The 16,845-nt window shown below is 49.5% G+C and overlaps 2 protein-coding genes across 3 annotated transcripts; one reads left to right on the forward strand and one right to left on the reverse strand.

Moving 5' to 3' along the window:
- Positions 1 to 8,910: 8,910 nt before the first annotated feature.
- LOC117852975 (oxygen-evolving enhancer protein 2, chloroplastic) lies at positions 8,911 to 10,136 on the reverse strand. The gene is made up of 3 exons (XM_034735305.2): positions 9,828 to 10,136; positions 9,444 to 9,727; positions 8,911 to 9,353 (listed from the first exon to the last, which is right to left on the reverse strand). The coding sequence occupies exons 1-3, from the start codon at positions 10,063 to 10,065 to the stop codon at positions 9,093 to 9,095; spliced, it is 783 nt and encodes a 260-aa protein (XP_034591196.1). The 5' UTR covers positions 10,066 to 10,136; the 3' UTR covers positions 8,911 to 9,092.
- A 239-nt stretch (positions 10,137 to 10,375) lies between these two features.
- On the forward strand, positions 10,376 to 13,648 carry LOC117852974 (triacylglycerol lipase 2). Of its 2 annotated transcripts, XM_034735303.2 has the most exons (9): positions 10,376 to 10,646; positions 11,402 to 11,645; positions 11,721 to 11,861; positions 11,936 to 12,049; positions 12,125 to 12,268; positions 12,359 to 12,399; positions 12,740 to 12,819; positions 12,932 to 13,027; positions 13,117 to 13,648. In XM_034735303.2, the coding sequence occupies exons 1-9, from the start codon at positions 10,624 to 10,626 to the stop codon at positions 13,437 to 13,439; spliced, it is 1,206 nt and encodes a 401-aa protein (XP_034591194.1). In that variant the 5' UTR covers positions 10,376 to 10,623; the 3' UTR covers positions 13,440 to 13,648. The 2 variants fall into 2 exon arrangements, with proteins under 2 accessions (XP_034591194.1, XP_034591193.1); XM_034735302.2 differs by lacking the exon at positions 10,376 to 10,646 and having other exon boundaries at positions 10,709 to 11,645.
- The last annotated feature ends 3,197 nt before the right edge of the window (positions 13,649 to 16,845 follow it).

Below are 16,845 nucleotides of genomic sequence, written 5' to 3' on the forward strand. Positions count from 1 at the left end.
GGTCATGCAACAACATCAACAGGAAAATCTACCTGGAAGCCTCGAAAAACATCGATGGCCCTCTGGAACTCCAAGTAAGAAGGCAGGCTAAGTACTGGTTTTTGGGTACTCTCCACAAGATGAGGAATCGTACCCAGAGTAGCACCTACAACATTTAGCATGTCAGCTATCGACTACGACTACAATAAACAGACTACAGGCACTTACCTGGAGCAGTCACTTGTTTGGCTTTTCCAACATCTACTATGGCCAGCGATCTGCCAGTAGATGATGGTAAAGCAGCGCCTCCTGAACCTGACGCAGCGGCGGGAACCTCCACCAAACGAATTACGTCTTGAAGCATCGACATAGTAGCTCCAAGACGACCGGCGTCAACCTCGGATACCTCTTCAATAGTCAAATCCTCCAAGGGAACAGATATTGTAGCCGAGGGATTCGGTACTACCCCTGTCTCTACAGGGATAATATCCTCTGCATCTCTGCACCAAAAAGCGTCATTACATAATTTTAAGACAACCCAACGTCTTTCAAACAGACAAGAAAGCTCACCGGGTTAAACGTGGCGGCAGTCGGACACGCTTCTTCTCGGCGACAGGCGGCCGAGTACTAGGAGCCGCGGGAACAGCCGCCGGCACCGTCTTCTCACCAAGACCTACAAAACCGAAGTCAAGACTACAGTACTACTCAAATGAATACAATCGGAAGGGACAACGCTTACCACTGGCGATCACATTAGACAGCAAGGTACCAGTAGCAAGTACTGGTGACACCTCCTTCGTTGTACCCGCTACTCCTGCAGGCAGCCCCAGGACCGCCTGGTCAGCAATGGGCGGCATGGCAGCCGATGGAGTTGGCGCGGTTAACTCGGGGGCTACCACAGTTTCTGTTGATGGCACCCTCTCTGGCATCGTGTCAACAGCCGCATCACCGACTTCTGAGTCGGACACGGCCATTTCATCAGAAACAGCCTCATTTTCACCAAGCACCGTATCTACAGCCTTTACGAACCAAAAACAAGATTCACCACATCAATAACGAATTTCAAGTTCATCAGTAACACACAAGTTACCGACTACATACCTTGGTACCCCGAGACTTCTCAGGGGTTGAAGCAGACTTAGCCGCAGACATCTTGCGGACTACTCTACGTCTCTTAACAGGAGGAGAAGGCTCGTCCTCCGACTTCTCGACGACAGCTTCCGACTCTTCTTCCGACTGCGCCAACTAGCCGGCAAGAACTCGGGACTTCAAACAACAAATCGGTATCAGCAACAAGAAGAGCAAGTCAAAGAAGAACAAGTCAGGAGGAAAATACTTACCACTTCTGGCTCATACCAGGCATCATACTGATGAAGGGCTGCAGGGATTACTGGTACTCCCTGATAGTTCCTAAAAAACTTAGCCAGCAGTGCCTCTACGTCATCATCAGATATGTCCTCATCAGACATACACGACGGATCCTTCAGACCTACGTACTCACTTCCCAAGTGAGCATGTTTTTGAAGTGGCTGGACCCTTCTCTTTAGGAAGCTGGCTGCCACGTTGATCCCAGTCAAACCGAGTGCCTTCAACTCGGTGATCTGCTGCATTAGGTGATCGAGCTCAGGGGTGTCCTCGGGCTCGCTCACCCAGTTCTCTGCATGCTTGGGCGCGTGACCAGTCACCACAGGCAAGCGGGGTTCATAGTTACCGATATAGAACCACCTTTTCTTCCACTCCCCATGAGAGTCGGTCAGGTTGTACTCAATATACGCGCCCGAGTTCCTGAGTTGGAACCCGGCGCCTCCAAAGACTCCCGTCCGCTGGGCACTTGGCTGAGGCTTGCAATGGAACAGCTTCCTAAACAACTCGAGACTTGGAGGTACTCCCAGATAAACTTCGCACAGATGTATAAATATAGACATGTGCAGTACACCATTGGGATTCAACTAGACAAGCTGAAGTTTGTAGTACTCGAGAATACCTCTGAAGAAGTCGGAGGTGGGCACCGCCAGTCCCCTTTCCACAAAATGAGCAAGCATCACCGTCTCGGCAGGATGTTCCTCAAACTGCCACGCATTGGGAAATGTGGGACGCCACTCAAGGATCTCCTTCGGCTGAAGGAGCTTGGCATCAACTAGCGCTTGGACAGCTTCCTCCTTCATCACCGAGTGTCGCCAAGCTACCCCAGGTGGCGGCGGTGCAGTTTGGTTCGTCGGCCCACCTTCGGCGCCGGCAGCACCAACTCCTTCCCCTTCTTGGATTTGACCTTGCCCATCACCGGAGCCTTGCCTTGGATCTTCTCGGGTTTCTTGCCCATCTTCTTGGTGCGCATTCGATGGACTCAGCCTCAAGTTAAGAAGGGGCTCCCACTTGGATCTATCTCAAAAAGCGGCAATGGTGGAGGCGGCGGCACTGGTGGCGGCGAAACACCGAGCGAAGGCGCAGAGGAGGAGGAAAAAGCGATTTGACTACCGTACGGCGTAACAGCAACCGAAAGGGGACCTTCCAGTTTTATCTCCGCCAGCTCCGGTTTCCACAAGTCAGTTGCGCATCGGACAGATTAATCGCGTATTAATCGCCTTAAAACACCCAACGGCTACTCTATTCAACGGACTGCTGACCACTTCAACGACAGAAATCGCCTAAGTGCTCGGGGGCTGCGGGTACCGTATCCGTTGATCCGTTTTTTCTTTTCCCAAGATCTCCAAGGGTAAAATGGACAAAAGCTGGTTTGACCCTAAGCCTGACTCTTCGACTCAAACTAAGGCTCGGGGGCTACTCCATATGGAGTGCGATTGACATCGCACTACCATATAAAATTACTCAGGAACAGAGACAACTCGAAGCTGCAGAAAGAGTACCTTCCAGCCACGTGATAGTACTCGAGCACTTCAGTTTGCAAAACTACTCGGGTAGTGCCTGCAGTGCCCAAGACTATGGCGCACGACTACAAAGTACTCGGGGGCTTGTCGGGCATACTCCCCAGGCCCACGAGTAGGCCTTGGACGGCCCACTAAGGGACGTACTCGGACAATATCAGAACAAGGATAGGCGTATCCTTCTCGGACTAGTCTTGTATGTTTATGAAAAACTACTCGGGCCAATACCGAGTAGAACTCTGTAATAGTACCCGACTAGGACTCAGACTTGTAACCCTGCCCTCCTGCGTATATAAGGCCGGGCAGGGACCCCCCTCAGGACAACTCCAATTTATCAATCCCCAAGATCAATACAAACTAACACACAGGATGTAGGGTATTACGCGATCTAGCGGTCCGAACCTATCTAAATCGTGTTCCTTACGTCACCATTGATTCCTTGATTCTCGACGACCCTTACCGCATAAAAGACCACCTAGGGTACCCCCTAGGCTGGTTGCCGGTCTAAAACACCGACAGCTGGCGCGCCAGGTAGGGGCGCTCGTCGAGTTTCTCAGCGTGAACTCAATGGTGAAAGTCATCATCAGGCCCGTCTTCTTCATCGAAGCCGGTGCCACCTTTGTTTTTGGATCCTAGCTTTGCGTCGCCGAAGGCTCGGGATCGTTCCGGCGCCAGATCGTCAACATTCACAAGAAGAAACTAGAAGATTTGACCAGAAAAAATCAAGATTTCAAAGTCAACGAGTTCGAGTTTGACTACGCGTCGGATCTGACTTCCCCTCGGACTACTCCGTTTCCCCGCTCAAGGGTCGGGCTCCGCCGACCCCAGGACTCAGGGTCGGGCGAAGTGAAGCCTCACTCGGGGTCGGGCAAGGCGGAGCTACTCTTCCAAAGGGTCGGGCTCCACCGACCCCAGGACTCAGGGTCGGGCGAAGCGAAGCCTCACTCGGGGTCGGGCAAGGCGGAGCTACCCTTCCAAAGGGTCGGGCTCCGCCGACCCCAGGACTCAGGGTCGGGCGAAGCGGAGCCTCACTCGGGGTCGGGCGAGGCGGAGCTACTCTTCCAAAGGGTCGGGCTCCGCCGACCCCAGGACTCAGGGTCGGGCGAAGCGGAGCCTCACTCGGGGTCAGGCGAGGCGGAGCTACTCTTCCAAAGGGTCGGGCTCCGCCGACCCCAGGATTTAGGGTCGGACTCACCTCGGATTCGACGGCCCCAGTCAGCATCCAAATCGGTTTCGACTTCAACGCGGTTCCCGCACGAACTCCGCAACGCAACCAAAGTCCACCAAAGTTTTCTTGCTCAAACCCGAGTCGACCTCAGGCATGAAGATGTTGACTCCGACTCATCCTACTCACCAGAGATATCATTATCTGGTCCAGCCCAAGGGTTGGTAATAACTTCGACATCTCAAGACAGATTCGTCCACTGGCCGAGATTGCGACCATCTCTTCTCGACCGTGACTACGACTCACACCTTGTCGCCCATATAGACAACCTACCATTTCAAGAAGGTGTTCCACTCACTTCCAACCGCGAAGAAAGTTACACAGAGATTGCAACATCAAGCTCCGGAAGCTACTACCCGGACAGGGAGGTACTTGTTATTACTCAGAATAACATCCCGGGTACTAGCCAGAACAGAACCCCCAGGCGATTAGCACAAGTCGACTACATCTCTGAAAATGAGTCTACAGCTGACGCCCCTCACAATGAAACTTCCGAACAACGCAACCAACGAAGGGCGCGCAATGCCACTCGAGCTGAGCGACGACAGTCGATGGCTACAAATATTCCTATTACAAATCTTGAACGGGCTTTCAACGCAGTCTAGGCTCAGGAGCACAATACTCCACTCGCGGCTATCGCTTCAATCAACCTTTTAACGATATTGATGCCTCAAGATAAGGATAACGCAGCCACAGCTCAACTTGTTGGACGGCCCACTAAGGGACGTACTCGAAAAAGATCAGAACAAGGATAGGCGTATCCTTCTCGGACTAGTCTTGTATGTTTATGGAAAACTACTCGGGCCAATACCGAGTAGAACTCTGTAATAGTACCCGACTAGGACTCAAACTTGTAACCCTGCCCTCTTGCGTATATAAGGCCGGGCAGGGACCCCCCTCAGGACAACTCCAATTTATCAATCCCCAAGATCAATACAAACCAACACACAGGACGTAGGGTATTACGCGATCTAGCGGTCCGAACCTGTCTAAATCGTGTTCCTTGCGTCACCATTGATTCCTTGATTCTCAACGACCCTTACCGCATAAAAGATCACCTAGGGTACCCCTAGGCGGGTTGCCGGTCTAAAACACCGACACTCGCCGCGGCCGGCGGTGAAGGAGGTTGTCGCGGCGGATCTCACGCGGGTGAGGCGTGCTCCGGAGCCTGTGCGCCAGCAGCAACCGGCACCTCGGTGTCAGGTGCCGCTCATTCGCTGATGGGCACCTGCGCCACCCGGCAGCGCACCGCACCACCAGCGTTCCCCTTCCAGGGCATGGTAGCGCCACCGGTCATGCGGCTCTCGTACCATCCAAGTTCCATCGCCATTGGTGGCGGACTCTACATCCTGCCTTTTGTGTCGGGCGTACTCGATCTCAACGAGCCAATGCCCAACACTCCGTCGAGCAGCGCACTGAGCAGCACAGAGCTCGGCTTGGCTGCCGCGCCCGTACCAAACCGCTGCGAGCTGCCCAACCCGCTGGCTATGGCCATCGAGCCTGGTAGTACGTGGTTGGGGACAACTTCATTGACGTCGACGGCACGTCCTCATCTGCTGTGCCTATGTTCGGCTGGGCGTGGTAAGGACTAAGGAGGCAGTGCCCGTGTGCCATGGTGAAGGGGACGAGCGTGACTGTTGACTGCGGGCACAGCGGTTGCAATTTCTATTCGGTTCCTTTGATGACATGCATGTTATCCTATTTAGTACTCCCTCCGCTTTTCAGGTACATAGCTTATCGTATATAGACATAACATATATCTAGATGCATAGCAAAATATATGTACCTAGAAAAGTCAAAACGAACAGTAATTTGGGACGGAGGAAGTATTTATATGTAATGTATGCTCCTATTTACCTGGATTTCTGATGGTCATCTGACCATGAAAAGTTACAATATGTTATCTTTATCTTCTATCTATCCATAATGTATGCTTCTGTTTGCCTAGACTTATGTTGGTCTCCTGAATATGAAACTAGTTGTAACTTCATTTCAGTTTCCCTATATCTGCGTACAAAAAAAACTAATTGCAAACATAAACACACATTCGCAGTCAAAAAACAAAAGGGAAAAAAGCTAACTGCATACCATTATCTTAGCATGTTCATTTTCGTGTGCTAGTACCATAGCCCTATGTTTTTTATTAGCAGTCATTTTTTTTTCCACGCAATATCTTCTTCATTGCATTTTAGCGACTTTTTATTTGGCTTTTTACCAGCCATTTTTCCACACAATATCTTCTTCATTGCATTTTAGCAGGGTTTTATTTGACCTTTTAGCAGCCAATTATTCCACACAATATCTTCATGGTGTTTTAGCAGCTTTTTATTTGGCAGCAGTTGCTAGCTTTTCTTCTTCTTCTTAAAAAACAAAGTTACTAGCTTTTCTTTCTTTGGCAAGAAGAGCAGATGAAATATGAGAAATTCGAACAAGAAAGGGAGACGGTTTGTTCTTAGAGAGAGAACCAATGATTATCTGCTTCATTTATATCGGACTCTATGCATACTTTCTGGTGAAAAGTCCAGAAGTGAACCCTCACTGAGGAATGGAAAAGAGTTGGATCAAACGGTGAAAGTTGAAACATTCCAATAGAAAATTAAACCATCCTTTGATGTTCCTTTTGGTTTCCACAAACCTAATGAGGGCTTGTGTGCAAATCTCCAATAGATGAGAGAATGACCTATTGGAATTATATCCGTTCCATTGTTTTTTCAATATTCCTTTATTTCTCTCCCTCCCTTCAAACTATTTGAATTACCCGCACCGGTGGAAAACAGACCTTCTATTTGAATTACCCGCACCAGTGGAAAACGTACCTTTAGTCCCGGTTGGATAGGGCTATAGATCCTGAAAATCCAACCGGGACTAACTATTTGAGATAAAAGGGGGTGTCCTTTAGTCCCAAGTCATCCACCAACTGGGACTAAAAAGTTTCAAAAAAATAAAAAAATGCACCCGCGCGCCGTCCGCCCACGCCCGCCCGCCTCTGTCCGCCTTCGCTCGCGCCGGCCATCGCTCGCCTACCGCCCGCCGACCGCCCACCTCCGACCGCGCCACTGCCCTGCCCTCGTCCCGCTGCTCGCCCCTCACGTGCCAGGATGACAATGTATCTAAAACTAAAATTAACCCAATCCCGACCCAGCCCAAACTCCCCTCTCTTCCCTCCTTTTTTATTTTCTTGGCCATCAACATCACCAGCAAAATGGGCCAAGGCCCAACCCAGCTAGTACCTCATGTTCCAAGGTCATTTACACCGTAATTTTGTAACTTTGCGTTTTGAGGGTTCTCTCGAAGCTACGCTGTAATTCTCTTCCTGTTAATAAAATATGTGCTCACCACGTTTGCAAAAAAAAATATATGTTACGGACCGTGGTGTCCTTATGTTATGATTGCATGATCATTATTAACTTCCCAAGGCAAGATGTCTACATTATCGCTCCAGAATGTCCTTGTTAATATAATGCATTCAATGTCATGTTAAGCGAAGAATGAGTTTCATGGCTTTCTTGTGTTTTTCACCCCTGAAACAAGATCAATATCCCTTTCATTCAATATGACGTAATGTGTGAAAATAACATGAAAACACTAAATTTAGTCCTTTTTCTTTGTTTCTTAAAGAATAAGAAGAAATAACTACCCGTGTTTGATCTTTTTAGTTTGTCAATTTCATATATTGTTGACAAAGTCATGTTTGATCTTGAAATTTTTACAAGCTAGTACAATATCAACTTCTCCAATTATAACCCTTTTCTTTTATCTAAACTCCACTAGTTTTGTGAACAATTGAATCCCACTGAAATCAAGATTGGAGATGAAGCTACCGTGACGACAATCCTTGGCAATTTGAAGGAACCTCTTGTGACAATTTCCAAAGAGCCCTCCGCTTTGTTGCTTATGTGCCGCCCTATCTAATGGCTCCCGACGAGCACACCTATCACTACTCGGCATCAAACTAAAAATTCTCTAAAAATCTTATTACTCATTCCTTAGTAATATCATCATTTCAAAAGTTTATGGCCATATAGGACATGGTTTTAGAAATGTAGGAACAATAAAGGGTACCAACTTTTTTTTTTGCCTTTTCCCCTAGTAATCTGAATGGTAGGGACACTGGAGTGTATACACATCCTTCAAAAGCCTAGTTTTAGAAATGTAGGAACAATAAAGGGTGCTAACTTTTTTTTTTGCCTTTTCCCCCTAGTAATCTGAACGGTAGGGACACTGGAGTGTATACACATCCTTCCAACTTTTTTTTTGTACCTTTTTCCCTAGTAATCTGAACGGTAGGGACACTGGAGTGTATACACATCCTTCAAAAGACTAGAAAGCTCGAGGGTATAGTCCTTTATTTGTTTATGTTGGAATCTGGGGGGATTCATGCTCTAGGCATAGAGCAAAAGCATCCACCTAAATCAATCCCAATTTTGGTAGTTAAACTTTAGTGTGGTGTTGATCTAGATCCAAAACATAAAGGTCGTCTTGGTCACAAAAGCTTGTGATTGTGTATAATCTTCATTTCCGGAAAAGCTGGCGAAAAGCCAACATTGTGCTTATTCAGTACATTCTTGGATTCTGCTTACTGATAAGTGATAATCGACTGAAGAATCCTGCCGTTTGATAGAGCTTCGGCTGAATCAGTGAGAAAGCTAGAAAATAATCTGTGCTAAGCAGGGCCTTCAACTAGGTTTTCTAGCATGTAAAATGAATGTGGAGGAGAATCGAAATCCCCCCGGAAAAACTTGAAGCACTAGTATCTACTTTTAGATGATGGAAAGAAGTACTGGTATATGATGACGCACCCCCTACCTAGAGCTCACAGCAAGATACAAAAACGAAGCATTAAGATACTAAGAGTTCTTAGACATCGTGGATGAGAGCAGAAATGAATCCTTGCTCTCCTTGGCCTTTGTTCTCATGTACAATCAAAGGAGCACACATGCATGCCCAGCCCAACCTCTCTATCTGCGTACACACGGTGCACCCCTGAAAACCAAGGAAAAGAATGCTTATGCGACGCTGAAGGAGCTGGCCGCCTTCTCGACGCCCTTCCTGGCGCCCTTGAACCACCTCTTGTCGCCGGCCTGCGCCTTGCAGATGTAGAGCTTGCCGTCCGAGACGGTGGCCGTGATGAGCTGGTGCTTGCCGCCCTCGTCGCCGTCCGCCGTCCTCGTCAGCACCGACACGCTGTAGTACTGCTTCCCGTCCACCACCGGCGCCGAGCTCTCCAGGATGTTGGCTGTCGCCACCGCGTCGGTCTCGAACCCGCCCTGCACGCGCAAGCACAGGTAAATAGCCGTCGCCGAATGAATCAGAGATTAATTAGATGCAGCATGTGAACTAGTAGAACTAGAACAAACCTCGGAGTCAGTCTTGCCGCTGTAGGCCTGCTTGCCGAGGAGGTAGTCGACCTGGGCGAGGAACTGCTCCGGGGAGCCGAACTCGGTGATGGTCTTCTTGGTGGTGGGCTGGACCATGACGGAGACGTTGCTGTTGGCGTCGAAGTTGTCCTCGTAGCGGAGGACCTGGCCGGGGAACTCGCGCTCCTTGCTGGGGTTCCACTTGGACGGGATCAGCAGCTTGAACCCGTCGCCGCTGTAGGCGATGAAGTCCGTGTTCGCCTTGGGCTTCCCGAACACGTTGGCTGCAACCAAGCAAGCAAGCGCGATTGCAATCAAGATTCAATAACCGACCGAGATCCATCAAGCTACCCAGGAGCTGAGACATTAAGCGCGTGTTGTTACCTGCTTCTCCGTAGGCGGCGGCGGCGGGGCTCACCTTGGCGCCGACGGCGGCGACGCCGGCGAGGAGCGTGAGCGCGGCGCGGCGGGTGACCGCGGCGGCGTCACCGCTCTCGGCGGCGGCGTCCTGCCTCTGCGCCTTGCAGACGAGCTGGGCCCGCGGCACCTGGGGGCGCGCCGAGGCGGCGGCGGCGCCGAGGCGAGCGGTGGACTGGAGGAGGAAGCAGGAGGTGGACGCCATGGCTGCCGCTCGTTGCTCGCTAGCTGGCTCCTGCTGCTGCTGCTACTATCTTCCTCTAGAAGACTTGTGGATGCACCGGACGCTACGAGTGATAACGAGGGGAGGGACCGAGGGAGCGGTGGGGTCGGCACGGCGAGGCTTCGTTTGGTGTGCGGCGGCACGCGGATGGAGTTTGGATCAGGGGATAAGGCTCCGCGAGGCGTCATTGGGCCACGTCGGATCACGATGTTTGGGCGGACTGTCGATGGCGACGGGAATCCCCCCCGTCAGAGACAAAGAAGAAACAGCCACAGCTAGCTGACGACGAGGAGAGGGAAAAAAAATCGAGTAGTCAAGAACTCAGAACTGGTTAATATAGTCTGAGCCGTAATGGGCCTTAGTGGGCCGATTCGACTTGCACCGGACAGCGGATCGGATTTCAGCAATCATCATCATAAGCGTGATACGGCTCAAAGTTAACCATGCCAACCCTCGAGCTTTGGGTCATGTCAAATGGTGGCCCAATTGCCAGCTCTACTCGCAAAGTTGCAGGAAAGAAAATTGTCCGCCCCAGCGTAAATGTGCCCGCCCCAGTCGCAAAGGTAATTTCTGTTTAAAGACCGAACAGAGATGTTCTCCTTTTTGTTTGGCAAGTAAGCATACTACTATTATTACATATCTTGCTCATGCTGAACTGATGAATTTGGCGTATATGCGGGGCATCTGATAGCGTGCCCCACTGATGCTACCTGAATGTTTAATTGTTTATTGTCTCTAAATTGCAAATTGATTCCATACGTATGTTAGAGAATGTTACCTTTTCGTGTACAACATTCCTAGTGGTCATGAACAGAATTTGGGTTCACAGAATTGTTGTGAAGTGAGATCTATGCATATTCATTTCTGATCATCAAGATTGCATGGTTGGTATTATGACAACTAGTTCTGTTTGTTTCACCTGATTTGCTCATGGTTATGCAATCTTACATTCAATACTTAAAATTACATGAACTACTGTAATACTTTATCTCATGCTCATGCATCTGTGAGACTGAGAGAGAGAAAAATAACGCATAAATAGAAACTAAACTCCCGTACATAGCACAACCTGTTCTATAAATTAGCATTCCTCCCCATTAGTGATGAAGCTAGAAGCTCAGTTTCATTCAGAGGCCATCCCTGCAGCTAACCTCCGCCCCCTATTCTTGGAATCACACAAAACTATAGCTTACATCCTGGCTTGATACAAGAAGATATATCAGTTCTAGTGCCAAAAATCGTAGTTCTCAATTGAGATGGCTCAGAATCTCCATGTACTATGTTTCCTGATTTTTTTCATTGCCTTGAACCTGCAAAGTGTTCTCTCGTGGAGGATCCAGAATTCTACAAATAATATTGGTGATCAGTGCCCTCCGCAGCCCCATCCTTTAGGTATGTGCAAGTCACGAGTAGCAGCTTATGGCTATCCATGTGAAGAATATCAGGTCACAACAGAAGATGGCTATATTCTTAGCCTAAAGAGGATCCCACATGGTGTTTCTAATGCTGATAACTCGACTGAGGATAGGACACCAGTACTTCTATTCCATGGGCTGCTGGTGGTAAGGACATTGTTGAACATAACACATACTATATGGATTCTGTTTGCGACTAAAATGAATATGTTGATTGGACAGGATGGTTTCTGTTGGGTACTAAGTACACCAAAACAATCACTTGCCTTCATTTTGGCAGACAGTGGCTATGATGTTTGGATTGCCAACTGTCGTGGAACAAAGTCTAGTCGGAAACATACCTCCCTCACCCCAGAAGACCCGGTTTGCATCTCTAGCTTGATTAAGAAACTGCATGTCATATATTTCACTAAAAGAATACTTGCATATCTTTGCAGGATTTCTGGGACTGGACATGGGACCAACTTGCTGATTATGATCTTCCTGCAGTACTTCAGTTTGTCTATAATCAAACAGGAGGCAAGAAAGTCCACTATGTCGGTCATTCCCTGGTATTCTTATGACCCTATTTAATATACTAATGGGTTGGCTCTTGGGAGGATGCTGAAACTTTTGCTATTTCCTAGGGAACCTTGATTATTCTTGCAGCCTTCTCAGAGCACAAGTTAATAGACATAGTGAGATCAGCTGTGTTACTCTGCCCAATTGCTTATCTGCATAGGATGAAATCCAGACTCATATGGCTTGCGGCTCGTATCTTCCTTGCAGAAGTAAAGCTTGTAGAAACCTCCTTATTCTTATTGTTAATTATAATGGTCATGTTCGATGTTTTAACTATATTTGTTTTTTGTATCATGCAGACAATTCACATGCTGGGTTATCATGAGTTTAATCCTGTTGGGTAGGTATCTCTGCTACAACTTCTTGTATTTCTTATTACGAAGAGTATAAAGTACGCGGGATTCAATAACATTGCTTTTCATCACAGTCACGTACTATTTATGTGTAGTTGTGTGCTCAAAAGCTCTCTGATGAGCTCATAGAAGCTGAAGCATACTATGATGTAGAATAGCCTAACAGGGGTCCTTTGCTGTAAGGGGAAAAACATTCTACCAGTGACTTGTTTAAAATGTGCAGATAGTGTGTGCTGTTATTTTGGGTAACCCATCTCAAATCTTATCTGTGAGTGTGTTAGATCAAGACTTGATTGTTGATGCTACGAATGGTCTGCTGCATTACAGGCCAGTTGCACAAGAACTGTTGGGTGAAGTCTGCACCGACCCTGAAGTTGATTGTTATGATATATTTTCAGCAGTAGCAGGTACCGGTGTTACATCCACTTTATTAAATTCCGAAAAAAATATATGTGATCCCGGTGCTTGGCCATGATCGTATTAACTGTGGTTTCAATGAATTTGATCTGGTGACCAAAGGACCGGACTGCTGCCTCAATACTTCGACTACGTGCATCTTCCTACAGCATGGTCCACAATCAAGCTCTGTGAAAAATATGATTCACATGTCGCAGTGTAAGAATCTTTATCGGAAACTAAGGAACCATTGCCCAAAGCCCAGTTGCAGCGCTAACTTCTCTTTTTCTCAATTTATGTGTCATAAGTGGTCAGGAAAGCAGGGATCAGAAAGTACGACTACGGAAACAAGAAGGAGAACATGAAGCACTACAACCAGCCAGAGCCCCCGCTGTACAACCTCTCGTCCATTCCGCCCCATGTCCCCTTGTTCCTCACCCATGGCGGCCAGGATTTCCTGGGTGATGTCCCAGACACCAGGCACCTCCTGCGGACTCTGGTCAGGCAGCACGACAGTGATGACATCGAGGTGCTGTACATGCCAGACTACGCTCATGGTGACTTTGTGATGGGTTACAATGCTCCACAACTCATATACAAGCCCATGGTAGAATTTTTCAAGCGCCATTGACACTGAAAACCTATACTACAGGTCACTTCATCATGAGCTGTAGTAAATAGCAATAGTTTCAGGTCAGCTTTCGGTTTATGATTGTATGAATCACACATGTCTCTGCTCTCATAGATGAAGCTTGTCGGGCCATGCTAGGGTCTCATTTACCCAATTCGATTGCTATATATTGCCTTAAGTAAATAAAAAATTCATAGCTTGTCACACTATCTCAAAAGTATGAATTTTTCCTTCTCACCATTGGGTTTGAACTTCGAACCTCATTTCCTTTCTGTTTGCCACTTGGTTCTGAACACTGAGATGTAGCCCAAACCATACCCACTGCCCAGGTGCAAGAAGGAAAATGCTCCAGTTTGAAGGCTTTAAACTTTTAGTTTATTGGCTTATTGCTCCCCCATAAGGGAGGGGCTGTTTAATTTTCCTTTTGTGTTATGTCACTATATAGTGCAGAGCAGATTGGATCTGACTTTCTGAACTGGAGCATATTAGGGCAGGCCTGTTTTGAACCAACTTCTTATTATTGTTCATAAATTTAGAGCCCAGTCCAGCCTGATACACCGTAGGTTCGGGCTGGGCCAGGTATGAGCCCAATTCAGCACAGATACACATACTCTGTTTTTTTTCTTTTTTTGGCTCTTTTCTTCTGTTTTTAAGTTGGCCTGGTCCATGGAGAGTAGGCGACCAAAGCCAGAAGAAAATCCCATTACTCCATTGGTGTTCAGTGTTGTTCCCATGAGAAACCAGAATTTAGAGAGGGCTTAGGAAGCAGTATCTGAGAGTTTGGCGCTACAGCCGGCAGAAGAGCCAACGGTGCCCAGGTGTCCTTCTGCCCTGCCTACCTGAACCTTTTGTTTAGCCAGACGGCCTCATGAGAATCGCCGATGTCCTCTCCCTGGGAGCCGTAACTGTTGCCATCGAGCTTGATGGGACCTGAAGAGATATTTAACGGCGTGAGGTTGTTGTGAACTGGAGATGCGTGTCAGCGTGTGCTTGCCGTCTCATAATTCCGACGTCTCATTAGAACCGGAAATCGCATTATGGTGCTATAACCTTTTTTCTCTTATGAATCATGAACATTTCTATAGGAAACAAATTTTCGTAAATTTCGTTAGTAAAATTCTTTGTGCCGGGAAACAAGAGGAAAGGAAAGGAAATAAAAACAGAAACTGTCCCCACTGCATTTCTTTTCTCGAGTTGGAAGCAGCAAATGAACCCTTTCTCCGGTCCAACTGTTCATTCCCTCCTTTTGTGTCACCAAGAGTTGCCCTACACAATTTGGCTCCGCAAACCGAGCCAGTTGTTCCTTGATATGTGGCTCTGCTCCTTTGCCTCCAAACTGAGTTATCTGTGCTATCTGACCGACCGCCCAAAGGGGCAGGGAAATGGTCTTGATTATTGAATAGTGCTCCACATTGACCCCCAGAATATTCTGCCCCTCGTTTCAAAAAAGAATATTCTGCCCCCAATAATTCCCCAGTCAATTGTTTCTTTATTTTCATTTTCCTTAGGAATCAGCTCAGTCAATCGGTTTTCAGCCAGACCGATCCGGTTAACCAAAATAAAAGAATTGCAATTATTGACACAAGTCTCGCCGATGATTCCCTTTGACCAGCATCTTTCTTTGGCCTGTCTTCGCCTGAGAGAAAGGGGCCGTTCTGAGTTCTGACTGGTTCGTGTCAAGCAGCCCTTGGGATTTGCAGTGGGGGTGTCAACTTCTTCCCCTGATAAGCACCAAGCTGTAGACGAATGTTTTATCAAAAGAAAAAAAGCTGTAGACGAATGTATCTAGTCATGTTGCACATGCCTGATAAGCCAACCAACGAGCGGGAGAGGGAGAGGGAAAAGAAGAAAACACCTGGTCTGACCTGGCTTCCGTGTTTCATCGTCAATCGATCGATCAATGGAACTGGAATGGGACGGAGCACGAAGCCACGATTCCACGAACTTTAAAAAAATACCAGCATAGAAAGAGGTTGCCGTTTCTTTACTGGTGGATCATGTGTGACTCAGCACCCCGGAGTTTTGTCACTTCCCGAGCCGTCGACTTCAGAGCCCCGGAACCTGAAGCCTCAGGCCACCGGCAAAACGACACCCCCGCCGTTTCTTTACTGCGTGGGTGAAAGTGAAACCGCGACGCGTGACGACACGTCGCGAGCAGTCGGGAACCTTGTGCTGCCGCGGCCAGCCAGCTTCTGGATTCGCTGGAAGTGGCAGTGGTTAGCGTTCCGGAGGGCATCTTCTTTCGAGGAGCTATTTAACTTTTTTTTGCCATCATCACCAGTATGTAAGCAACGTGCTTGCAAACATACAAAACGTAACCGAATTCTTTGCCATTGGATTGACACGCGAGCAGGTCAGCATGGCGGGGGCAGCGAAAAGACCACGCTGCCCCCGCCTTATCCACATAAGGCTCGCCAGGCCAAATGCCGTCCGTGTCAGGGAACTGCCGGACGAACCGCTCCGCCTCGGCGCCCCTCCGCCACGTGTTCCACGCGAACACCGCCCTGACGGCGGCCACAGCGCCGACCGCCGCGGCGATGACCTCCCGCCGCCGCCACGACACGAGGCAGAACACGCCGGCGCTGAGCGCGGCCGCGGCCGCCAGCACTTAGCACGCGAACGGGACGCCCAGCCTGGCCTTCCCACGCGCCGCCACGGCGCTGCCCGCAGTTTCCGGCGGCGCCACCGCCACGCCGCCAGCTCCCCTTCCTCGAGGACCGTTCGCCGGCGAGGGTGCTGGGGACGGGGACGGGCCAACGAGGAGCCCCGAGTGCGAGAGCTGCGACAGCGGGCCGGACGCCGGCGATAGGCAGGGCAGCGGGCCGGATCTCCGGCGCGAGGAGGATGCCGGCGCCAATGACGGCTTCCGACAAGGGGAGAAGCACCTGCTAGGAGCCATCTCGTCCGCGCCCACGAGCTCCGGCGGGGAGCCAGCCTCCTCGTCGCCGCCCCACGGCTCGGCCTCGGCGGGGGTGAGCGGCTCGGTAGCCAAGCTGGAGGAGGAGGACGAGCGGCTGAGGCGAGAGAACACGAGGCCCGCACGCGGCAATTTGGTTCCGTTCTTCATCCATATAAAGCGACCCCAGGCCCTGGAATTCATGATGCATCGATCGTATCACGCTTCCAATGCCAACAGATCATCAGCACAAGCACGCACGCCTCTACTGATCCATCCATGGCGTTCGAGGAGCTGCTGCAGCTGTTGGCGCGGCGCGAGGCGGTGGATGCGAAGCAGGACGAGGTGATGCGCCTCATCATGCTGGCCACCACCGAGGGCCTGGTCCTGGCGTCGGGGGAGATCGTGTCCGGGGACCCCGAGTACGCGGCGGCTCCCGGCGGCGAGGCCATGGCGGAGGCAGGCCGCCGCGCTGGGCGCGCGCGCCGCGGAGTACGCCGCAAGCGGAGG

The sequence above is a fragment of the Setaria viridis genome, chromosome 4 (assembly GCF_005286985.2).
Source record: "Setaria viridis chromosome 4, Setaria_viridis_v4.0, whole genome shotgun sequence".
NCBI classification, from domain to species: Eukaryota; Viridiplantae; Streptophyta; class Magnoliopsida; order Poales; family Poaceae; genus Setaria; species Setaria viridis.

Excerpts from the sequence above, each read along its gene's own strand:
- LOC117852975 (XM_034735305.2), bottom strand. The coding sequence starts at position 10,065 with ATGGCGTCCACCTCCTGCTTCCTCCTCCAGTCCACCGCTCGCCTCGGC. Across the intron at positions 9,728-9,827 it reads CGCCGCCTACGGAGAAGCAG|CCAACGTGTTCGGGAAGCCC; the intron begins GTAACAACACGC and ends GCTTGGTTGCAG. Across the intron at positions 9,354-9,443 it reads GCGGCAAGACTGACTCCGAG|GGCGGGTTCGAGACCGACGC; the intron begins GTTTGTTCTAGT and ends TTGCGCGTGCAG.
- LOC117852974 (XM_034735302.2), top strand. The coding sequence starts at position 11,340 with ATGGCTCAGAATCTCCATGTACTATGTTTCCTGATTTTTTTCATTGCC. Across the intron at positions 11,646-11,720 it reads TATTCCATGGGCTGCTGGTG|GATGGTTTCTGTTGGGTACT; the intron begins GTAAGGACATTG and ends TTGATTGGACAG. Across the intron at positions 13,028-13,116 it reads TATGATTCACATGTCGCAGT|TGGTCAGGAAAGCAGGGATC; the intron begins GTAAGAATCTTT and ends ATGTGTCATAAG.